This window comes from Rana temporaria, chromosome 2 (assembly GCF_905171775.1).
Source record: "Rana temporaria chromosome 2, aRanTem1.1, whole genome shotgun sequence".
Taxonomy (NCBI): Eukaryota; Metazoa; Chordata; class Amphibia; order Anura; family Ranidae; genus Rana; species Rana temporaria.
Window position 1 is genome coordinate 221,923,066 of NC_053490.1, and position 26,138 is coordinate 221,949,203.

General features: G+C 44.0%; 1 protein-coding gene across 1 annotated transcript; it reads right to left on the reverse strand.

Moving 5' to 3' along the window:
* Positions 1–504: 504 nt before the first annotated feature.
* On the reverse strand, positions 505–26,138 carry XK (X-linked Kx blood group). The gene is made up of 3 exons (XM_040336484.1): positions 25,681–26,138; positions 5,774–6,036; positions 505–1,591 (listed from the first exon to the last, which is right to left on the reverse strand). Exons 1-3 carry the CDS (start codon positions 25,923–25,925, stop codon positions 762–764), a joined length of 1,338 nt encoding a protein of 445 aa, XP_040192418.1. The 5' UTR covers positions 25,926–26,138; the 3' UTR covers positions 505–761.

The window sequence follows — 26,138 nt, forward strand, 5'->3', positions numbered from 1 at the left end:
CAAGTGTATATAATATATATAAGTATAAATATGTGTATCCTTTAATCACATTTATCCATTTCCTTAATCATAGCAATGGCAAGATGATGCCGATGAGCGTCTATAAACTTGGAAGAAATTTACGAAATTCTAGTCTACAGCTTTGTGAATTTTTACCATTTATTGTGAATGTATCTTCATATGTCTCTCATATCTGCTTAATGTCGCATACACACGGTCGGAATTTCCGATGGAAAAAGTCAGATGGGAGATTTTCATCGGAAATTCCAACCATGTGTATGCCCCATCGGACTTTTTCCATCGGAATTTCCGACGGACTTAGATAGAGAAGGTTCTCAATTTTTCTGTTCGTCTATATGGAATTCCGACGGGAAAAAAACACGCATGCTCGAAAAAAAAATCGATGCGTGCTCGGAAGCATTGAACTTAATTTTTCTTGGCTCGTCGTAGTGTTATACGTCAATGCATTCTTGACGGTTGGAATTTAGTGTGACCATGTGTATGCAAGCCAAGCTTGAGCGGAATTCCGTCGAAAAAATCATCCGATTTTTTTTTCCAACAGAAAATACGTTTGTGTGTAAGTAGCATAAGAAATGTATGAAACAGACCTGCTCCTTAGCAATAACAGATACCGCCTTTAGATTGCCTTGAGTGCAATACCTACATAAGGTAACTTACATGCATTAAGGCAAAAAAAAATGCATATATATCCTGTGAGGATGAAAGTATAGTGACATCAAAAAAAATCAACAAGACCACACTTAGGGACTGGAAGACGCACCCAGCTCTGGGTTTCCATTTTGAACTTCCACAGCCTTGCCGCTCATATGCTCACTCATATCAGAGCTATCAGACAGTTTGGCTCCAAATTTATCCCCCTTGTTTGGAGCTTTAGAGGGTATACAAAGGTAGCACAGGAACTTGAAGCAGGATAGGAGCCCCTGAGAAATACTTGTGGAGAAAAGTTTTTTGCAGGGATGGCAAAACTGGTAGAAAATGAGCATGAACAGAACTGACAAACAATAAGCAACCAAAAGCTGCAGCACCACCAGTGGGGCACATAAATACATATACACCTCTGTTCTATACATATACCACAGCAGAAGTAGGACAGCATTTTCAATGAATCTCACCATGTAATAAACAGCCATACGATACCAGTTTTGGGACTTATTGATTAGGTCTGAGTCGTTAAGTTTCAGTTGAACAGCAGACCAGCAGAACATATTGATGCCGGCATACAGGAAAGTAAGGAAACAGAGTACCATAGTAGTGCCAACCCTGGACAAAGCCTTCTCGATGTTTTCAGGAAAGGGAGATTTGCTCTGCCAAAAAAGAATCCATGGGTAAAAGAAAAACACGATGAAGTTTAATAACACCACCGGTAATGTCCATATTTGAAGGACAGAGCTGAACAGAACAAGGACAATCACTCGAGTGGCAATCTCAAAACTTCTCCACAGGAATATGCAGATATAAGCAACTGGTTTGACACTGATATCATAGTCATCGTACTTGATCTTTATGGCCAGAATGTTGCAGCGCATTGCTCCATAAACAATAGACAGTAAGGAGATGCTCATAAAAACACCTGAAATAGAAGTACAGGTATTAGAATTTTCTCCATCTACAATATGTATTACTTCTCTGAATGCACACATAAATGATGATAGATTCCAGTATTAATGGTTAAGAAAAACAGTTATACTTTCTAACATATATCCTCAATTAAAATAATTCAAATGGACATGTGTTTCAATTTACGCAATAAGACCTTAATAAATTATGAGTTTATTAACAAATTTTGTATAACCTGATAAAAATAATATTTATATGAACCCTTTTTGATATTGTATGCATTTATGCAATAATATTATAAAACATTTTTTTGGTTCAACATAAATCTGTCTTGCCTGAAATTCAAGTCTTGCTGGCCTCCTTTTGAAATTCTGGTTGCCCGAATGTTATAATAACCCACTGGTTTTGATATGTTCACTGTTAAGTATGGAGAATTTCAGAGGAACATCAGATTATTGTAGGCAGGTGCAATCTGTACTCCCCACTGCAGGTGGCGCTCAAACGAAAAGGCAATGCAGAAGGGGAAGGAAGTTGTGAGAAACGTGATTTCTCTATGACTTCCTGTGGTCACAGAGAGGAAGCTGTCTTATTGGACATTGGCACGCCATATGACTCCAGTGGCCATCTTGAGTCTGGCAGAGGCTATTTAAGACTCCAGCATCCGGGTTTAGCACACATTATGTGAGTGGCTAGCATAGGGACAGGTTCCCCATCTGGCAGGGACAGTGCTTAGTGGTAGGAAAAGGTTCTGGAGGAGTAGGGAAGGTACAGGAACTACATTTACCTTTCTTCAGGAAGCCTCTCCTTCTGGGGTGGACCAGCCAGGCCACATTCCGCTATGTGTTGCAGATGCTGTTGCATCTTTCAAGTCTTTAAACAGACCACTATTACATTTTGTAAATGGCTCCGGATGGTTGTACCTACCCACCAGTCCTAACTGTATTGTGTTGAACCTTTCTACAATATATTGCTATTAACTAATTTGGATTCTGTGTGTTTACTGCCCGCCACACCAGGCTGAACCCTGCTCACATATAGTTATGTGTCAACTTATTATGAGTCAATGACCCTGAAGTATTGAAGCAAACAATCAGGACTGAGTGTAAGATGACTAACATTTTCACAAGGAGTGGTCAATAATTATGGTCACTACTGACCATCAAGGCTCTGATGAAGGAGGTTCTGAAACGCGTATGCCGGTTTGATGCCATTTGATCCGTGTTGTCACCGTGTCCGTTAGGCGATACTATGTACCAGTTCCATTATCTGATAAGCGCTGTCTTTAACTCCTTTTGTGAGTATGACTATTGTTTTAATTAATTCAATAAAGTTCCTTTAAGTGGTAATGCACTAGGTCGGTGCGCCCTCCTTTTTTTTTTCAATAATTATGGTCTCCAGGTTTATCTCAAAACAGGTTTCCTGGAACCAATACAAGTGCCCCCTTTCTTACTTGCTAAAAAAAAATGTATATGTAAATCACCTTATATAACAAAGTATTTTTACTTTGATACAAAATAAGCATAGGTGTTCTTATAAAATAACTATTTATAAAAAAAATATTCTCCTTGCAAGGAAAAGGCATAATGTGCTAGCATGCATCACGTACTAGCACATAATTATAAGAAGTAAATCTCCTTAAAGTGGTTGTTAACCCACTGTCAAGACTTTGCATAATCCTCTTGGTTTCCTAAGCCTGTGTCCCACTGTCTGTGGTTTATTTTAAAAAAATGCTGTATATACCAGATTTTAATGCGCCACTCAGCGATCACGTGACCGGCCGGCTGGAAAGAGGCGGCTGGTCACGTGATTGCCAAGTGGAGGATTATGCAAAGCATTAACAGTTACTTAAGCAACTGGAGGGGGGGGGGGCATGACACAGAGCTGACAGGCAGGGAGGAGAACAAAGGGAGACACAGGATAGCAGAGAGCATGGCTGTGGCTGACAGAGGCATGTACGCTGACCATGGTGTCAGGGCTCAGCAGCCATAATATACTGCGGTCAGCGTACAGAGGGGAGGGAGGTTTTTCAGGTTATACAGAGGGCCAAATGACACAGCACAAGCTCTAAGCTGTATAAAATGCTTTAAAGGAGCAGGATCTTTATTTAATTTTTTGGGGTTAACAAACACTTTAACATAAGTGAGATATCAATGCTGAAGATGCCTCGAGTATCTGTGATATAGAATGCTATGCATGCGGGATGTTTGCTTCTCATTTAAAGCATTGTAGCAATTAAAACCTTCTGGAGGTTTGAAAACATTATATAGTTTATAAACATACTGGACATTTTTTGGATACCTATAAGCTGCCATTGCTGGCCTTGTTCTTAAAATGTTAGATGCCTCTCTGTTTCTGACTTTATTGCTTTTGAGTCTAACCGGGAAAAAGCATACAGCAAATACTGTGAAGCCTCGTACACACAGTCGGTTTCTCTGCAAAAACCGAGCGTGTTTACGAGGCTTTTAGTTTTTTTTGTCAAGAAAACTGACTAAAATCTCAACGAGAAAAATAGAGAACCTGCCGAGAAACCCGAGACTGTGTATACTTACCTGTCGCCATGGAAACCTGTGCATGCTCCAATTGACGCATGCGCGGTAGCTTCTGATGCCCCGTACACACCATCACTTTATGTGATGAAAAAAAACGACACTTTCTGTGAAGTAAAAAATGACGTTTTTGAAACTTCAATTTTCTAAGACGAAGTTGCCTACACACCATCGTTTTCTCACAATGATCTTGCAAAGTGAGGTTACGTTCCACCACGTTTTACCATTGAAGCTTGCTTCTGGGCATGCGTGGATGAAAAAACGTCTTAGAAAACGACGTTTTTTGCTACACACGGTCAATTTCTGTGAAGTAAAAAGTGCACTTTTGAAAAACGACACATAAAATTGAAGCATGCTTCAATTTTTTTTGATCGTTTTTTAGAAGACATAAAACGACGTTTTCCCCCACACACAGTCAATTAAAGTGACGTTTTTAAAGACGTCATTTTTTTTCATCACATAAAGTGATGGTGTGTACGCGGCATTAGGCATAGGTAGGGTGCAGCAAGATGGCGGCGACGGCATCGAATGTGACGAGCGCATGCTCGTCGTACGCAATAACGTCACTGTGTTCTTGCCTTTCTAAGGAACCGCGGTTCTTTTGAAAGGAGTGTCTGTACACTCGGGCGGCAAGAGATTCTTGCCAAGAATCTCATCAGGAAAAACAACGTTTTTTTCTGGACGAGATTCTGGCCGTGTTTACAGGGCTTGAGTGTCAGAAAAGTGCCAGAACTTCTTATTACTAGGGCTGTGGAAATTAACTATTAATTCATCGATTAATATTTAATTTTTTTGATCGATCAAAATTATTTTGATTGGTACTCACCTCTCCACCGGCTTCCGGGCCTTCAGGGAGTTCCGTCGGAGATCCGGTGATGACACCGGCGGGGCTTGCCGTGTCCATCTGAAGGGCTCCTTTGCTGTGCCTTCATATCTGCATTCCGGCAGGACCTTACTATCTGCCACACGCAAGGGGCTGTTACACTTCCCTCTATCACTTCCCTCTATCAACCTGGGATTCTATAACCATCCACTGGGAGTTGTGATAGTTCCCTTTGCGGGACATCTACATGCCGACGGACTAATGTTAACCTCTCCTCATCTGGATTTAGCAGTGGTATCATTGTACACATTTTTATACCAGTAATATACTTAGCTACATGTTTTTGCTACCGTTTGGTATTACTCACACCATTTTTACAGTTTATGTAGCTACATCGATTTTATCTCCAGTGCAATATTTATTTTGCTACCTACTTGAAGACTATAAATGTTTTAATGTTATTCCCATCGAGCGCTGCCTTTGTGTGTTTTTTGTATCCTGATATCCATTTTTCCAGTGGTTGGTAGCTGCACTGGGAATCAGCCTGTAAGGAGATCAGCTAAAAGTAGTTGGATCTGTATGTGCGTTATAATTAATCGAAATTAGTCGATTAATCGATAAAAAAAAAAAAGCGATTAATCGAACACAAAAATTGTAATCAGTAACAGCCCTACTTATTACTAGTTCTTTATCAGGAACTCAAACAGCATGGAAGCCAGGCAAATAGTATTTTCATAAGGAGAGGTTAGCAATGGTATCCTCTGTTAATGTCTCATTACAGATTTAAAATGGCACATGAACTCCTGCAAGAAAACTGTTTACTCACACAATGGTGTTGTGACATTTCTCTGCAATACACATATATATAGCTGAAGCGTCACTTGAGGTGCTGATCCCAGGAAAGCTTGGATGACGGATGCTCGGCTGAAGGCAGACCTATGTGTATATAGTTTTCTTTCTGCTTGACCCAGCTCCTTCTCCACTTCATCACTACAACCTCCTTTGGGCAGCTGCTTCTTCTTGGTGATGCTAACATAGGGCTCCTCAACTTTACCAGCAGTGAAGTATATGAAGAGAACTTCAATACATCTGTAGAATAACAAAGCAGGTCAAATTATGTCTTAGGACATATATTCAGTCTCCATTTAAAGTGTTACTGTATTTTTGTAAAAATAAAAAACTGTAGAAGAGAAAAAAAAAACTCAAACTAGAGGCAGCCATGTCTTTTGAAATAATGCCTACCAGTAATGCTTAAAACCCTACAGGACTAGCTATGCTAATACAGTACCAAAGGACAAAATACATCGTCCACACTCTGAGACATGACAAGCACAGGTATGCTTATTTTTCAAGTGCACAACATGCATCCCACTAAGGCCCCGTACACACGACCGAACATGTCTGCTGAAACTGGTCCGCGGACCAGTTTCAGCAGACATGTTCGGTCGTCTGTACAGCCGAGCGGACAGGATTCCAGCGTACATTTGTCCGCCAGACCATTTTCGAGCGGACAAATGTTTCTAAACATGTTTAGAAACATGCCCGCTGGAATCCTGTCCGTCGGACATGTTCGGTCATCTGTACAGACGTACCGTACATGTCCGAGTGGCCGCCATCCCTCGCATGCGTTGAATGACTTTGACGCATGCGTGGAAGCATTGAACTTCCAGGGCCGCGCACGTCGCCGCATCATCGTCGCGGCGACGGCGCAGCCTCGTCACCGCGTATCGTGTACGCGCGGATTTCTGTATGATGGTTTCATACAAAATAGACTTAATCGTTTCTACAAGACTTGCTAGAGAAAGTGATATTCCAGAAGGGTACACGTCATCCACTTGAATAGAAAACTTACCTGTGCTTAGGATATCTTGGAGAGCAACTGCTTTCTTTTGCCCTTCACTTTGCATGAAGGGAGCAGGAACAAGTTCTCTCCCTGTGAGGCACCCTGCTGGTGGAAGCTGGTGGGGCTTTAGTAGCACTGCCAGTTATCTCTAATGATCTTTATGTACATACGCATAGGTATGTCCTTTAACCCCCAGCTGACAATGGTTAGATTGCTGGGCCAAGTAGCATGTAGGTGAAAGGCCTACCTAATCTCCACTATAAGGAAATGGAGACATTTTGGAAGGTACTCCAGTTGGCAGTGGAGGGATATAAGTGTTTGTGCAGGGAGCTTTTTACTGTTCTTTCTTATAGGTTCCCATGCTGCTTCATACACCGCTCACATGATCACATGCTGCTGTGTACTGAAGTTCCATGCCATTGCAATTTAAAGGGTCACTAAAGGAAAAAAATTTTTTAGCTGAAATGACTGTTTACAGGGCATAAAGACATAATAGTTAACTGATTCCTTTTAAAAATGATTACAAATAGATAAAAAAACAATCATATAATGTGCCTGCAGTGTAGTTTCGTTTTTGCTGTTGTTTGCTGGTTCTCTGATGTACAGAGAGCCACTAGAGGGCAGTCAGCCAATAGAGAGCAGTGATACTTTGTCTAAAACTCCTCAGCACCAATCCAGTTTCGTTTTACACACAGTAATCACACCTCCTTGATTAGTGACCACCGTGAGAAATCTCCCAGTACTGTGGTTATCAGGAAACAGGCAACCAGGAAGTGTCCAAAACAGAGAGGATTTACAGCAACACCAAAGCAAAAACGAACACTGAGGACATGAAACCAGGACTGCAGCAAGGTAAAGGAAGCTATTTAGCTAAAAAAAAAATTCCTTTAGTGACCCTTTAAAGACAGGCAACTGCACTCTTATACAGGCCACGATAGATCAAAAGGTCATGTAGATTGGCCAGAGTTTGATACCAGAAAGAACTGTGGTCAAGGGTGTCTTTATGATCTGGGGACCTTTGGCCTTGCTTTTCTCTCCAGGTTTCATTATCATTGTAGGTAGGATGAAAATACAATTATAAATCTTTCCTGAAACAGCTTTGGACAGGTCAGAATAATGATATCATTGACAAAAAAATCACAACAGCAAATAAAGCATCCATACAATTTTTCAAACCATCTTCTTAAAGCGGGAGTTCACCCGAAAAAAAAAATTTAACTTTAGATCGATGCTCATTTTGAAGGGGAATCGGGTAGTTTTTTTAAAATCGAAGCCGTACTTACCGTTTTAGAGAGCGATCTTCTCCGCCGCTTCCGGGTCTGGTCTTCGGGACTGGGCGTTCCTATTTGATTGACAGGCTTCCGACGGTCGCATACATCGCGTCACGAGTAGCCGAACGAAGCCGAACGTCGGTGCGGCTCTATACGGCGCTTGCGCACCCACGTTCCGCTACTTTTGGAAAATCGTGACGCGATAGATGCGACCGTCGGAAGCCTGTCAATCAAATAGGAACGCCCAGTCCTGCAGCCCATACCCGGAAGCGACGGAGAAGATCGCTCTCTAAAACGGTAAGTACTGCTTAGATTTAAAAACAACTACCCGATTCCCCTTGACAAAATGAGCCTCAATCTAATGTTAAAAATTTACTTTTCGGGTGAACCTTCACTTTAAAGTGGAGTTTACATCTGAATTTTTTTTCCCACCAAAAATGAAAAAAAAAATGAAAAAAAAAAAAATGTTTACTTACCCTAAATAGCTGTTGCTATGCGGAATTGCCGAATCTGCCTCTTCATCCTCCGCGGTGGATTCTCTTCCTCCTCCTACACTCGGTGTCTTCTTGTGAATGGGGCCCACTGCATTCTGGGAACTGTGTGTGTCCCAGAAAGCAGCCGGCCCATTCACAAAGTGCCGTGCTGCTCGCGCATGTGCAGTAGGAAACGGGCAGTGAAGCCGTACGTCTTCACTGCCTGTTTCCCTTACTGTGGATGGCGGCGCTTGGAGCTGCCAGGATTGAGGATCGGCCTCGGCGGGGGCCGACATCGCTGACGGCTAGGACAGGTATGTGTCCTTATTAAAAGTCATCAGCTTCAGTGTTAGTAGCTGCTGACTTCCGCTTTAATTGACTAATCAAGAATTATTAAACATACTTTCCCTAGACTCTATGAAAGATTTATGGTGCTCCCATTAGTTTTCAAATTGTTCAGAAAGAAAAAATCAGACAGGTGTTTTAAACCCTAAAGGGGTTGTAAAGGTTTGTTTTTTATTTTCTAAATAGGTTCCTTTAAGCTAGTGCATTGTTGGTTCACTTACCCTTTCCTTCAATTTCCCTTCTAAATGTTTTTTTTCTTTGACTGAATTTCTCACTTCCTGTTTCTCCTCAGTAAACTTGCCTCCATCATCCAAGCAGTGGTTAGTCAGCCAGAACAGCTTACTGAACAGCTTACTGAGGAGGAACAGGAAGTGAGAAATTCAGACAAAGAAAACAAAGAAAAAAAACAGAAGGGAAATCGAAGGAAAAAGTAAGTGAACCAACAATGCACTAGCTTAAATGAACCTATTTAGAAAATAAAAACAAACCTTTACTACCCCTTTAACCCCTACATTATATGATTTGTTTTTCCCTTTATTTATGTGTAGGTCAAAAAAAAAATCTCAATACTTTTAGTTAGGTAAATACTGCACATTACTTAATATGTAGTACTTGTGCCCAACAGGTGGTGTTGTTTAATTGATTTCTGAAAAAAAATGTTGTTTACAGAGCTGAATAACTGAAGCTCAGAATACATAGACATTTCAATAAATCAAAGAAGTGACTCAATTCCCATTTGCCCTGCTCTATACAAGGTTTCATGTAGGGACATAAAGGGAAAAGCTACCAAATTGGGAGTAAATATGTGACATTCCTGGAGATTACCTTAAAGCGGAGGTCCAGTTTAAAAAAAAAAAAATTAAAGTCAGCAGCTACTAACACTGTAGCTGCTGACTTTTAATAAGGACACTTACCTGTCCAGGGTGCCCGCGATGACGACAGCCGAAGCCGAGCAATCGCTCGGGTCTTGGCTGCTCTGCCGTCATCTTTGTGAGGGAATCAGGAAGTGAAGCCTTGCGGCTTCTCCACACCCGATTCCCTACTGTGCATGCGCAAGCTGCGCGGTGCAATGTGAATGGGCGATGTCTCCTGGGACACACACAAGGTCCCAGAAGACACTGCTTCCCCATTCCCCAGGAGGCAGCGCGAGGAGGAGAAGAAAGAAGACAGACTGCGGATCAGGAAGTGGCAGATTAGGACGATCTGCCTAGCAACAGGCACTTCAGGTATGTATAAAAAAAAAAAAAAAAATGTTTTAATTTTTTGCAACATTTTTGATTTTTTTCTTTGTGGAGCTCCGCTTTAAGCGAACATTCATTCTTAGGAAAGTACATTTAAATCCCTGCACACCAACGGCGGATCCAGGGGGGGGGGCAACAGGGCAATTGCCCCCCCCCGAGGCAATCATGTCACATTGGCTTTAAAAAAAAAAAAATTTTTTTTTTTTTTTTTTTTTTTTTACAATTTTTTTTTAAACTGCTTTGTGGCAACGGCGGATCCAGGGGGGGGGGGGCAACATGGCAATTGCTCCCCCCCTGAGGCAATCATGTCACATTGGCTTTAAAAAAAAAAAAAATTTTTTTTTTTTTTTTTTTTTTTTACTATTTTTTTTTAAACTGCTTTGTGGCAACGGCGGATCCAGGGGGGGGGGCAACATGGCAACATGGCAATTGCTCTCCCCCCCGAGGCAATCATGTCACATTGGCTTTTAAACTGCTTTGCGGTGCCTGCAGCTCCCGCTGCCGAGTCTCTAACTCTCGCTCCCTCTCTCATCACCAGGCCTGTCCTGAGGCTGCTTTGAGCTGTAGCTGACTGCAGCACTCCCCTCTCTCCTGCGTGTATGACATCGGGCATCTCTTGCTGTGTGTGAGAGCTGGATCTGTGTTCGGCTGTGCTGCCTGTGCTAGATCTGCTTGTGTGATAGTAGATGGAGATGGAACACTGATTGAATCAGTGTTTTGTCTATCACACAAGCCCGTCTAGGGTGGGACTTTGCTAGAGCCGAACACAGACCTACAGCTCCTGTTTGTTCCATGACACACTTCGGGAGAGGAGATACCTGCTGTGTGTGATCGAGGCAATGCCATGGTGAGTGCCATGCACAGTGTGGCTGCATTAATAGACAAAAGTGGGGCTGCATTCATATACAAAGTGGGGCTGCATTCATATACAGAAGTGGGACTGCATGTATATACAAAAGTGGGACTGCATTCATATACAAAAGTGGGACTGCATTCATATACAAAAGTGGGACTGCATTCATATACAAAAGTGGGACTGCATTCATATACAAAAGTGGGACTGCATTCATATACAAAAGTGGGACTGCATTCATAGACACAAGTGGGACTGCATTCATAGACAGAAGTGGGGCTGCATTCATAGACAAAAGTGGGGCTGCATTTATATACAAAAGTGGGTCTGCATTGATATACAAAAGTGGGTCTGCATTGATATACAAAAGTGAGTCTGCATTGATATACAAAAGTGGGTCTGCATTGATATACAAAAGTGGGTCTGCATTGATATACAAAAGTGGGACTGAATTTATACACAAAGGTGGGGCTGCATTCATATGCACAGTGAGGCTGCAATGGTGGGCACTGATGAGGCTGCATTGATCTCTTGTACCATGTGTTCAGTCTCTGACCATCCCTTGTACCATGCCTGCAGTCTCTGACCATCTCTTATACCACGTCTGCAGTCTCTGACCATCCCTTGTACCATGCCTGCAGTCTCTGACCATCTTTTATACCACGTCTGCAGTCTCTGACCATCCCTTGTACCATGCCTGCAGTCTCTGACCATCTCTTATACCACGTCTGCAGTCTCTGACCATCCCTTGTACCACGTCTGCAGTCTCTGACCATCCCTTGTACCACGTCTGCAGTCTCTGACCATCTCCTGTACCACGTCTGCAGTCTCTGACCATTTCTTGTACCACGTCTGCAGTCTCTGACCATCCCTTGTACCACGTCTGCAGTCTCTGACCATCCCTTGTACCACGTCTGCAGTCTCTGACCATCCCTTGCACCACGTCTGCAGTCTCTGAGCATCTCCTGTACCACGTCTGCAGTCTCTGACCATCTCCTGTACCACGTCTGCAGTCTCTGACCATCTCCTGTACCACGTCTGCAGTCTCTGACCATCTCTTGTACCACATCTGCAGTCTCTGACCATCCCTTGTACCACGTCTACAGTCTCTGACCATCTCCTGTACCACGTCTGCAGTCTCTGACCATCTCCTGTACCACGTCTGCAGTCTCTGACCATTTCTTGTACCACGTCTGCAGTCTTTGAAAAATCCCTTGTACCACATCTGCAGTCTCTGACCATCCCTTGTACCACGTCTGCAGTCTCTGACCATCTCCTGTACCATGTCTGCAGTCTCTGACCATCTCTTGTACCATGCCTGCAGTCTCTGACCATCTCTTATACCATGTCTGCAGTCTCTGACCATCCCTTGTACCATGTCTGCAGTCTCTGACCATCTCTTATACCATGTCTGCAGTCTCTGACCATCCCTTGTACCATGCCTGCAGTCTCTGACCATCTCTTGTACCACTTCTGCAGTCTCTGACCATCCCTTGTACCACGTCTGCAGTCTCTGACCATCTCTTATACCATGTCTGCAGTCTCTGACCATCCCTTGTACCATGCCTGCAGTCTCTGACCATCTCTTGTACCACGTCTGCAGTCTCTGACCATCTCCTGTACCACGTCTGCAGTCTCTGACCGTCTCTTGTACCATGTCTGCAGTCTCTGACCATCTCTTGTACCATGTCTGCAGTCCCTGACAATCGTCTACAAACTATGGGATAGATTTATGGCATTTATATTTAAATATTTTTTACTAGTAATGGCGGCGATCATTGATTTTTTAGCGGTACTGCAACATTGCAGCGGACACATCGGACACCTAATTGAGTTCTGTAAGCAACACCTTATTTTCTGGCAGTGCCCCTCCCGAGACTAGACTCTGGATCCGCCCTTGCTGCACACGTTTGGCAATAGAGCTGTTCATGCCTCAGCACCAGGGCCGCCATCAGGAATTATGGGGCCCCTTACACAGCTTCAGGCATGGGCCCCCTGGAGCAGAGAACCGGGGGGGGGGGGGATGCTGCCGTCTGAAATTGAGAAGCGGGGGGCTGCCACAAATTGAGAAGCAGGGAGGCCTTTACAAAAAAAAGAAGAAATAAAGAAAAATATAAAAAAAGGGGGTAGCCATCCGGGGCCCTGGGAAACTCTGGGCCCTTTAATAAAAATAAAAAAGAATCATATAAAAAAATATTTCAAAAAAGGGGGGTTGCCACCCAGGGCCCTGGGGACCTCTGGGCCCTTTAATAAAAATATATATATATATATATATATATATATATATATGTGTGTAAAAAAAAAAGAAAAGAAAAAGAAAAAGAAATTACAAAAAAAGGAGGGTTGCCATCCGGGACCTTTAATAAAACGAAAAAAGAAACGTCTAGGCCATTTAATAAAAAAAAAATATATATATAAAAAAAATATATATAAAAAATATATATATATATATATATATATATATATATATATATATATATATATATATATATATATATATATATATATATATATATATATATATAAAGAAAAAAAAGAAATAAAAAGAAAAAAAAAGAAATAAAATAATATATAAAACAATGTAATTTTTTTTATATAAAAAATGGGGGTTGCCATACCTCTATACCTCTCGACCCTTTAATAAAAAATAAAATAAAAATATATTAAAAAAAAAAAAAAATTTAAAGTGGGTTGCCATCCGGGCCCCTTACAGGTGTACTGCCTGTACCCCCCTGATGGCGGCCCTGCTCAGCACTGATCCCTATACAGTTGCATATAGCAGGTTAGGGGAGCTTTACACTTAGTAAAGTGAAAGAAATATGCTAATCACTGCACTTTAAAAACCACAGGTCTTTTTTAGCCCCTTATTGCAGCACAAAAATCTGTCTAATTGGATTACAATGTTGTCTGAACAGTACTATAAAACATTAATAAATAATGATAAAACCACACACCTATTAAAGTGTATCTTTTCCCTCCAAAGCATAAAAAGCACATTTGCATGCATTTCACAATGTTCATTGGTGAACCCATTATACTGGAGCTCTTAAAAGTAAGGCTCCATGCACATATGTGCATTAAGGTAGTACAGCATGAAACTCTTTTTTTTTCTGGGCCCAGGAAGCCCGGGTGCTGTGTACAGCCACCGATAGACATGAAAGAACACATCTGAACTCAGGTATACTCGTGTACATTTGCATATAGTGTATAGATGTATTCCAAAATGCAGATATTCAATTTTCAGGGAATATTCCCGTATGTCATACATTCATGTCTTCATATTTATCTCATTGATTTTGGTCTTTAATTAAAAAAGGAGACGGAAGTAGGTCCGCTTTAAATCCTCACCTTAGTTGGGCCAACCAGTATAGTTTCTTTTACCCATTTCAATTTATTCTACTATCTAAAATGAACAATCTTTTTAACTTGTATTTATTATTTCAATATGTGTTTTTTTTTTTAAAACTTAAATTTCACATGCTTATATAAAGGAAAGCGAAGTGACAGACTGTGTGCTCATTGCCTAGCAACAATGATAATGTCTACGAAAATGCTAAATATCCCATTGAAGTTTGGAATAAGGAAAAATGATGTGGAAAGATAAAAAGAAAGTGAAATGCACATATAATAAGCTCTCATTGAACTAGATGTTGACTGTTACTAAGAGGTTCAAGGGCAATTCAGATTGTTACTAATATAACCAATAAAAAAGCCTTTAAAAAAATGTATTTACTCAAGTACATGACTTGAAGGAAGGCAGGTTACAAAGCACACAAGAATATCCAAGAGGCTGCAGTCCTGCAGGTTGGTAAAAAATGTATGAAATTCAATAAAGGTGAATTAAGTGGATCTACTGGGTCTGGGAATGATTATATGTGTTACCTGGAAGTGTTCCTTAAAGTTCTGAAGAAGCCTGCTAGATTCAGAAGTGGGCAAAACGTGTTAACCGCAGGTTCCACATCACGGGGCCCTGGGGTCTCTCCATGACCCCCACAAAGGCATTACAAGTGTCATAACCAAGTGTAGTGATTGGCAAGAGCAACACCCATTATGCATGTGCGGACTCAATGCTGAAACTGGAGTGCAGAGGACTCACACTGACTATGTTCACTCTTGCAACTTGGACGGACAGCATCCCCCAGCTGGGCAGGTTTGAAAGGATGAACTGCAGTAACGGAGCAGGTTCCAGCAAAGCCAGGCCAGCAAAACAATGAGTCTCCCCAACATGCATGTAAAGAAACCTGCGCTGGGATATCTGAGGTTAAGAGGCTGCTGCCTTCCTAAAAGACTGTCCCCTAGAGGGCAGAATGAATATAGAATGTAAAAGGGTAGGAATAGTGGCGCTGCCTAAGTGTATTGCTACACCTAAAGGTCCCGGTGCGGGTCTACCTAGACCAAAAGTGGTAAACGTGTGCTCCACTTAGTGCAGTATGGACTGAACTGACTAAGGTCTATGTTGGTAGGGGTCCCACAGAGTCAGAGGACTAAGGGAGCATGAGCTCAATGGCCAACAGCTACACTTAGAGTGCTAGGGAAAGGGTGTAACTGGGTGTAAACCCAACAACTGTGCACTGGAAGTGTGCTGCTGATCAGTGGGGTGTCTGGGCTAGTATACCTCTATGTTGTGAACACTAACACAGTATGCAGACATCAGTGAATAAACACACACAGATTGCAATAGGTGCTAATGAACAAAAGCAAATAATGTGAGCCCTATATTAGTCCAGCAAACATTGTGGGCCAGATCCACAAAAACCTGGCGTAACTTAAAAAATCCCATTTAAGTTACACTGCCTTAAAGTTTCTACCTAAGTGCCCGATCCACAAAGCACTTATCTAGAAATTTCAGGCTGTGTAACTAAAATTCCGCCGGCGCAAGGCGTTCCTATTCAAATGGGGCGAGTCCCATTTAAATGAGGCGCGCTCCCGCGCCGGCCGTACTGCGCATGCGCGAATTTACGTTACGCCGAGTTTTGAGGATCGCGACGGCTTAAAAAAGTTGCGTCGGAAAAAAAAAAAAAATGACAGCGTCGCTCGGCATGCATTCCTGAGGGAGAACTCCATGCCAATTTTCAAAGAAAAAACCGGCATGGGTTCACCCCCCAGGAGCATACCAGGCCCTTAGGTCTGGTATGGGTTGTAAGGAGACCCCTCTACGCCGAAAAATCGACGTAGGGGGTCCCCCTACAATCCATACCAGACCCGTATCCAAAGCACACTACCCGGCCGGTCAGGAAGGGAGTGGGGACGAGCGAGCGCCCCCCCCTCCTGAGCCGTGCCAGGCCGCATGCCCTCAACATGGGGAGGTTGGGTGCTCTGGGGCAGGGGGGCGCACTGCGGGCCCCCCCCACCTCAGAGCACCCTGTCCCCATGTTGATGAGGACAGGACCTCTTCCCGACAACCCTTGCCATTGGTTGTCGGGGTCTGCGGGCGGGGGCTTATCGGAATCTGGGAGTCCCCTCAAATAAGGGGGCCCCCAGATACCGGCCCCCCACCCTAAGTGAATGGATATGGGGTACATCGTACCCCTATCCATTCACCTGTAGGCAAAAAGTAAAAGTTAGTAAACACACAACACAAGGGTTTTTAAAATAATTTATTATTCTGCTCCGGATGCCCCCCCTGTCTTCTTTATTAGCTCTATTAGCAGGGGGGGCTTCTTCTTCCACTCTCCGGGGGTCTTCTCCGCTCTCCGGGGGGGGTTTCTTCTTCCGCTCTCCGGGGGGGGCTTCTCCGGACTCCGGGGGTGTTCTTCCATCTTCTCCCCTCTTCCGCTGTTGACTCGGCGAACCCCGGTTCTTCTGCAGATGTCCGGTGCCTTCTTCTTCAGCGCTGGCTGCCTGCTATCTTTGTGTGTTAGCTCAATTTCAAACAGGCAGCCGGCGCGGTCTTCTGTGACGTCAGGGTCTTCTCTTCTGTTCTTCTCCCCTCTTCCGATGTTGCCTCGTCGCCTGTTGTCGCTGTAATGATGGAAGCGCGCCTTGCATCCCATTTATATAGGCATCACCGTCCCATCATGCTCCGGTAGGTACCCACGTGGTGGGTGCACGTGGGTAGGCACCCACCACGTGGGTACCTGCCGGAGCATGATGGGACGGTGATGCCTATATAAATGGGATGCAAGGCGCGCTTCCATCATTACAGCGACAACAGGCGACGAGGCAACATCGGAAGAGGGGAGAAGAACAGAAGAGAAGACCCTGACGTCACAGAAGACCGCGCCGGCTGCCTGTTTGAAATTGAGCTAACACACAAAGATAGCAGGCAGCCAGCGCTGAAGAAGAAGGCACCGGACATCTGCAGAAGAACCGGGGTTCGCCGAGTCAACAGCGGAAGAGGGGAGAAGATGGAAGAACACCCCCGGAGTCCGGAGAAGCCCCCCCCGGAGAGCGGAAGAAGAAACCCCCCCCGGAGAGCGGAGAAGACCCCCGGAGAGTGGAAGAAGAAGCCCCCCCTGCTAATAGAGCTAATAAAGAAGACAGGGGGGGCATCCGGAGCAGAATAATAAATTATTTTAAAAACCCTTGTGTTGTGTGTTTACTAACTTTTACTTTTTGCCTACAGGTGAATGGATAGGGGTACGATGTACCCCATATCCATTCACTTAGGGTGGGGGGCCGGTATCTGGGGGCCCCCTTATTTGAGGGGACTCCCAGATTCCGATAAGCCCCCGCCCGCAGACCCCGACAACCAATGGCAAGGGTTGTCGGGAAGAGGTCCTGTCCTCATCAACATGGGGACAGGGTGCTCTGAGGTGGGGGGGCCCGCAGTGCGCCCCCCTGCCCCAGAGCACCCAACCCCCCCATGTTGAGGGCATGCGGCCTGGCACAGCTCAGGAGGGGGGGGGCGCTCGCTCGTCCCCACTCCCTTCCTGACCGGCCGGGTAGCGTGCTTTGAATACGGGTCTGGTATGGATTGTAAGGGGACCCCCTACGTCGATTTTTCGGCGTAGGGGGGTCTCCTTACAACCCATACCAGACCTAAGGGCCTGGTATGCTCCTGGGGGGTGAACCCATGCCGGTTTTTTCTTTGAAAATTGGCATGGAGTTCTCCCTCAGGAATGCATACCAAATGCCGTCGCTGGAATGGGCTTTTACATGGTGTGACTAGTTTACACTTTGTAACATCAGCCCTAGTTTTACACTTGCAAAATAACACTTACGGCGAAAAAACGAAGCTGGAAAGCTTTGTGGATCGCCTTAAGTGCTAATTTGCATACTAGAAACGGCATTTCGACTCGAAATGCCCCCAGCGGTGGATGCGGTACTGCATCCTAAGATTCGGCAGTGTAATTCAATTACACATGCCTGATCTTCTGCCTAACTTTGGAAAAAGCCTTTTGAGGATCGTTTCCAAAGTTAGACACAGACTGAACAGCAGTTAAGTCTGCGTATCTCTTTTGAGGATCTGGCCCTGTATGTGCAAATGAACACTGTAAATAACTAAAAAACCACAATCTAGCAGTAGCCAAAAACAATTGCATAAATAACACATGCATAAATGTTGTATAATCAACCAACAACACCGGTCCACCCTGTGGTCTGCACAGGACGATGCTGAATGGAAATATATGCGGCTAGCTGGCAGCCTATGTGAGCCAATAGTATACAATGTCTATGAATATCCGAGAGGAGATAATATTAAAATGTGGAGATCTTGATGGAATAATTGGAGTCCAGTAAAGGGATCTGGATGGTGGAAAAGGGGTGCTCCTATAACACACTCCGGCGTGCTCCCGGTGCTCCCCTCCAGGTTCCCCACTCACCAGACAGAGGTCCCCTCTTGGGGTAACAGGCACGTATTTAGACGTTCCTCTGCTCCAATTTTTCTCCTTCCTTCCGATGGATTTCAGGCTTCCAGTGTCTCCACTCCTTAGCTGTCTCGATTCCTCCTCTGCTGCCTCTTCCAGCAACGTCTTCTCTCTTCTCTCTACTACTAGAGAGAAGACGTTGCTGGAAGAGGCAGCAGAGGAGGAATCGAGACAGCTAAGGAGTGGAGACACTGGAAGCCTGAAATCCATCGGAAGGAAGGAGAAAAATTGGAGCAGAGGAACGTCTAAATACGTGCCTGTTACCCCAAGAGGGGACCTCTGTCTGGTGAGTGGGGAACCTGGAGGGGAGCACCGGGAGCACGCCGGAGTGTGTTATAGGAGCACCCCTTTTCCACCATCCAGATCCCTTTACTGGACTCCAATTATTCCATCAAGATCTCCACATTTTAATATTATCTCCTCTCGGATATTCATAGACATTGTATACTATTGGCTCACATAGGCTGCCAGCTAGCCGCATATATTTCCATTCAGCATCGTCCTGTGCAGACCACAGGGTGGACCGGTGTTGTTGGTTGATTATACAACATTTATGCATGTGTTATTTATGCAATTGTTTTTGGCTACTGCTAGATTGTGTTTTTTTTTAGTTATTTACAGTGTTCATTTGCACATACAATGTTTGCTGGACTAATATAGGGCTCACATTATTTGCTTTTGTTCATTAGCACCTATTGCAATCTGTGTGTGTTTATTCACTGATGTCTGCATACTGTGTTAGTGTTCACAACATAGAGGTATACTAGCCCAGACACCCCACTGATCAGCAGCACACTTCCAGTGCACAGTTGTTGGGTTTACACCCAGTTACACCCTTTCCCTAGCACTCTAAGTGTAGCTGTTGGCCATTGAGCTCATGCTCCCTTAGTCCTCTGACTCTGTGGGACCCCTACCAACATAGACCTTAGTCAGTTCAGTCCATACTGCACTAAGTGGAGCACACGTTTACCACTTTTGGTCTAGGTAGACCCGCACCGGGACCTTTAGGTGTAGCAATACACTTAGGCAGCGCCACTATTCCTACCCTTTTACATTCTATCTCCCCAACATGCACCCTCATTGCGAGCTCAAGGTATTGTTCCACTGACTCACACATTGGTGTTATTACTGAGATTCTACCACGTGAATTTATCTGTCAGTGACTTGGTTCACACACAGTGGGAACAGGCAAGATCAAGAGCCTTATATGCTGCTCATAAAACAATGCATGAACTACTTTTGGTTGGAATACGAATATGATTATGACATATTGAGCTACTTAGGCCTCGTACACACGATAGGTTAAACATAGGACAACGGTCTGATGGACCGTTTTCATCGGTCAAAACCGATCGTGTGTGGGCCCCATAGGTTATTTAACCATCGGTTAAAAAAAAGCTAACTTGCTTTAAATGTAACCGATGGATTCCTAACCAATAGGTCAAAACCGATCGTTAGTAGGCACAACCATCGGTTAAAAATCCACGCATGCTCAGAATCAAGTCGACGCATGCTTGGAAGCATTGAACTTCATTTTTTTCAGCACGTCGTTGTGTTTTACGTCACCGCGTTTTGACACGATCGGTTATTTAACCAATGGTGTGTGGGCGCGACGGACCATCAGTCAGCTTCATCGGTTAACCGATGACAACGGTCCTTCAGACCGTTCTCATCGGATGGACTGATCGTGTATACGAGGCTTTAGGCTTCTCAGAGTTACAACAAGAGTTCATTAGTGTGCTCCTGGACTTTACATACATCCATCATAGAACACTCTCATAAGCACTAATAGTGATATCATCCGCTGTCGAATCACTGATAAATCAGCGTATGGCTTGCTTAGCCTGGTTACAGTTGTTAAAGCATATGGTTACATTTCTCATCACTCGTGCAACATATGCTTGTCACTGTGATACCCCTGGTGGTTGTACATCCTTGAGGGCTCAGTAGAGCCAATTACATGGATGAGATACAATTATGAATGCACTATGTTTCGGAATGATGCATTACAGTTTTTCTCCATTGTTTTGGCTCATTTCTTGAAGCAGAAATGACATTCTCAAAACAACATGGACAAATCTCCAAACCACTTCGCAATTGTTCACAACTGAATGGCATTTCTCATTCATTTCATCAAATTGCAAATGTCTCAGTACATGTCTCACTGTCTCAGTACATTTTTCAAATGATTTAGTACAAGTAGCCTACATTTAGCACAATTTCCAATTGAATAGATCTTGTTGATCTAAACTGATTGTCATTTCTTCAGTCTAATGGTCGTTCTCTCCAAAACCTGTCAGCGTCATTTCATTGTTTAAGTCATCACATGCACAATAGTCTGTTCAATTGTCAAAATTATTCAGGAACATAATACCATGAATACCATATATGAATCTCTTGGAACATTTGATAAAATGATTACAGCAATTGACAGTCAGGTGCAACTAGAACTTGACTAACGAAGGAGGAGTTGGAGTTGGTCTCAGATGACCAATCAAACAGTATGTTTAGTTACTGTACCTGACAGGTGCTGTCCATGATTGTGAATGCTGCCAAACATGTATATATAGAGCTTGACCATGCAGGAACAGTACAATTTCTGAACATGGAGTCACCTGGCCAAGTAAATGAACAATGGCAACTGTCTGCTCGAGGAAGAAGAAGAGGAGGAGGAGTAAGGGTGTGTGGTGGTGGAATAGGGGGAAGAGGCCGAGGAGCACGAAGACACCATGCTGTCCCTGATGAAATTCGGGCCACAATTATAGACCATGTCATCAGCCATGGCCTCACAATCAATGATGGAATTATATAATGTATAGGGCAGGACACTGTGCATAGAGCAACAAATATGTTTATTCATTTACATATTCATTTAGTGTGTGTGATAGGCCTACAGTATAACAGTATCTTACCTCAGTGGGATGTTCCGTATGATACTAACAATGACAAGAAAAATATTGTAGATGTAGCGCCTGTGCACTTCCAAGTACCGGTGCTATTACTGTAAAAGTTAAGGGATAATCAAAGTGTAGTTGACTCTGATTCTGATTGCAATTTTACAAAGGGTCTCTGTTTCAGCTGGGCTGTGCTGCGGGTCCATTCTGTGGTTGCTGGGGTGTCATACCACCCCGGGGCGACAGTGGAGTCCAGGCTGGGGTGCCTCTTGCCAGCAGCCAATCGGGAGGGAGTTTCTCTCGCGGGGCATGCTGGGGGAGGGTACTTCTGGAGCAGACGCCATTGAGGCGGGGTTCTTTTCCTGAGGTGGCACCCACCTTTAGGGTGACCACACATCACGGCCCCCGGGCAAGATGGCCTACCAGACAGGGGTGCGCGTGCCACGCAGTGTTCCTGGTTCCGGGACCATGTTGGCCCTGAAAATTTAAAGCTGTGGCGGGGCCCCAGTATTCGACTGGGTCCCCAATTCTGAGAAGAACATGTACCCCAGGTTTGGAACCACTGGAATACTGGCCAGTAGTATATTGAACTTGTGGAACATGGAACATTCCTATGTAGCTGTCTGTAACTCTAGTGTATGACTCTTCTGTATGACTGATTTGATGTTTTCTTTTTTTACTCTATTGTAGAGAATAATGGCACTGGAAGGAAATGAGACCTCTCACATACCCATGTATGTGGATGAGGCTGGCTTCAACCTGGCCAAGGGCCAAAGACGTGGCCGTAATTTTATTGGCCACCGGGCCACGGTGGATGTCCCAGGACAGCGAGGGGGCAATATAACTATGTGTGCTGCCATTTCTGAGAATGGTGTGGCCACTCACATCCCCAGTCTTGGCCCATACAATACACAGAAGCTCCTCATCTTCTTGGACCACCTTCATTTGGATTTGATCCCTGAAAATGAGAGAGGTCTCATAGGGCCTTACCTACCACAAAATATAATTGTATGGGGCAATGTGAATTTTCACCATGGCCCGCTTATCAGGGCCTGGTTCACTGCTTATCCAAGGATGGATATGGTGTTCCTACCACCTTACTCTCCTTTCCTCAATACTATTGAGGAGTTTTTCTCCGCTTGGAGGTGGAGAGTGTATGAGCATCGGGCTCAAGATCAGAGGTCCCTGCTCCATACAATGGACGCTGCCTGTGAGGATATTACAGGAGATCAGTGTAGGGGATGGTTGCAACATGCACGCTGTTTCTTCCCTCGTTGCATCGCAAGGGAGAATATACGCTGTGATGTTGACGAAAATCTGTGGCCAGACAGACAGCAGCATGTGGATGGGCAGGAGAGTGAGGATGGTGGACAGGAGAGGGAGGGTGAGGACAGTGCCCAGGAGAGGGAGGGCGAGGACGGTGCCCAGGAGAGGGAGGGTGAGGACGGTGGACAGGAGACGGAGGGTGAGGACAGCGACCAGTGAAGAGATGTTACAGTAGTTGTAAAACTCCAGCTTTATTTACAGCATTGTAGGCTACATGTAATTTTCCTTGTTTCATGTTTGTGCATTTATATTTCTGTATATATTATGCTGTATACATTTTCTTTTTACTCTGAAGTATGGAAGTTACCGTATTTATCGCTGTATAACGCGCTCCCGCGTATACCGCGCACCCCTAAAGTTGCCCCGAATCCTTTTTTTTACTTACAGTTTTGGTGTCTTGCGCGGCGGCCTCGTCGGGTTCGGCGTCCGTCTGTGGCTTCGGGTGTCCTCTTCGTCAGGTCCGGTGTCCTTCTGCGGCTTCGGGTGTCCTCTTCGTCGGGTCCGGCGTCCTTCTGCGGCGTCCTCGCGTCCTCCCCGCTCGTTTCCCGCGCCAAGTTTGAATACTGCGCCGAAATATACCGAGCGCAGTACACTTGTGTATCGTCGGGCAGGCTCGGCAACTCTCGCGCTGACGTCCTGTACACTCAGAACGTCAGCGCGAGAGGCGCCGAGACTGCCCAAAGATACACGAGTGTACTGCCGGCGCAGTATTCAAACTCGTGGCGGGAAAGCGGGTATCGGCGTATACCGTGCACCCACGATTTTGCCCTGATTTTTAGGGCAAAATAGTGCGCGGTATACGCCGATAAATACGGTACTTTGTGTGTGAATGATAATGGTTACAATACTGTAAAGTAATTTTTCCTTGGCAGTATGAGTGCAATGTGTGATGTCAAACCTTGGAGGCGACCCTTACCCCAATTTTTTTTTTTTTTTCAGTTTTATACACAATTGTATTCAGTTAGATATTTCAATGGTCCTCTGCCATAGAGACAAAACATCTAAACATTTTGACTTGCAGTGCTTACACAATGCCAAAGGGATGAAGCATTTTGGGGGCACTGACTATTTGAATGAGAAAGAAATTTAGTTTTGACACATGAGTGAACTGTTTTGGGAAAGATATGAACTTTTGAAGGTGAACCATGGTGTTGTGCCGAACCATCCAGGTTATTTTGGAAAAAGTACCAAGAGAGCTGAGAACGTCCGGTCTGTATCAAGAAATGAGCCAAAGCAATTGAGAAAAATATTTGCCATTTTGAGGGCACTGACTCTTTATATGGGAAAGGAATATGGTTTTGAAGCATGAGTGAACAGTTTTGGGAGAGATATGAGCTTTTGCACCTGAGTTATAGTGTTGTGCTGAACTGTAAGACTGTTTTGCCAAATGATCTTAGAGTTTTGAGAATGTCATTTCTGTTTCAAGAAATGAGCCAAACCAATAGAGAAAAACTGTAAGTGGAAACCTGTCGAAAAAAGTTACCCATTCCCCGAAAAAATAACACTTCCATTGTGTTAGGGCGGGGGAGCTGGATGAGCGGTATCTTCACTTCTAAGTGCAGACCTGCCTTACTGTAATATAATACTGTCATGCAGATATTTCTCATTTTTTACTTTATATGTGGCAGAAACACTATTCCTATTGAAAATTAGAACATAAATAAAAGAATCATTTTTTTTCATACACTCGTTAAAGCGACTAAGAGGCTCATGTATGAAAAGTATGCCACTGGAAAGTTTTCTAGTTGCCCCGCTCTTTCCAACTACCCCTTCCTGCATTTCAGGTCTAAGTGAAACAAGGATTCTGGTAGGGGCAAACGAAAAACAACAACAAATGTTAATATTAGCATACTTTTTATGCACCAGCCTCTACAATAAAGCACAATAAAGCAATAACATTTAGGAAAATTGCATTCACAAAAATGTCTAGAGAGTTTTCATTTATTTAATATACAGTGCTTCATATTGGTTATAATGAATCAATTAACGTTTAGCTCAATGGATAGAACAGACAGATAGATAGATAGATAGATAGATAGATAGATAGATAGATAGATAGATAGATAGATAGATAGATAGATAGATAGATAGATAGATAGATAGATACATAGATAGATAGATAGATACATAGATAGATAGATAGATAGATAGATAGATAGATAGACAGACAGACAGACAGACAGACAGACAGACAGATAGATAGATAGATAGATAGATAGATAGATAGATAGATAGATAGATAGATAGATAGATAGATACACATATACATACATACATACAAACATAGATATAGAGTTCTGTCCAATCACATTTCATAGCCTGATATCTTTTATCCCAATTACACAAGCAAACCAAATTATGCTGCACATGCTTCTTTCCGGTGTAGCCCAGACAAACAACCCACCCAGGCCTTTATCATGTCACCAATTTAGTGCAGCAATGTACATTTGATCAATGCCCACAAAGTCTAAGCCTAATACGGTTGTAATGATACCGGCTGCAATAGGGTAGGCTATAAATAAAAGCATGTGTAAGAAAGCCAAGTCAGTGGTACTTTATATTACTGATAGTATATAACAAAGTATGTATCAATCAGTCATGTGATTTATATGTGGTCCTATAGTAGAGGCCAAAACCATGATCCACCCTGATGCCTGCCATGTCCCCCCTCCTCACCTGACTAAAGGTCCCAGCTGCAGTAGATGCAGCAGCAGCACCAGCGGTCTGTCCCTGCTCAGGTCCCTGTGAATGAAGATGAGACTTATCTGCACCAGCACACAGGGCAGGAGGGAGAAGAGGAGGGTCAGGGACTGCCAGATCTGGTCTCCGGCCGATCTGTATGTGCTGCTTATGTACAGGGCGGTCACTGTCTCTGCCACAAACAGAGAGACTGATACCAGCACCGAGCCAGGGAATTTCATACTGGTTTATCAGTGTGTGCACTTGCAATGCTGCACCAGCTGCTGCTCCAATAGGGCTGTGTCACTGAGCTGCATACAGGAGAAACATACTGCTCACCACCCATCCCTGCCCTCCCTCCCCCTCTATCCATCCCCAGCCTTTATCTTCTGTACATGAGCTTGCTATGCTGCAGCGTTGCTGCTGCTGCTGCTGGATATTTTTACTGTTATATC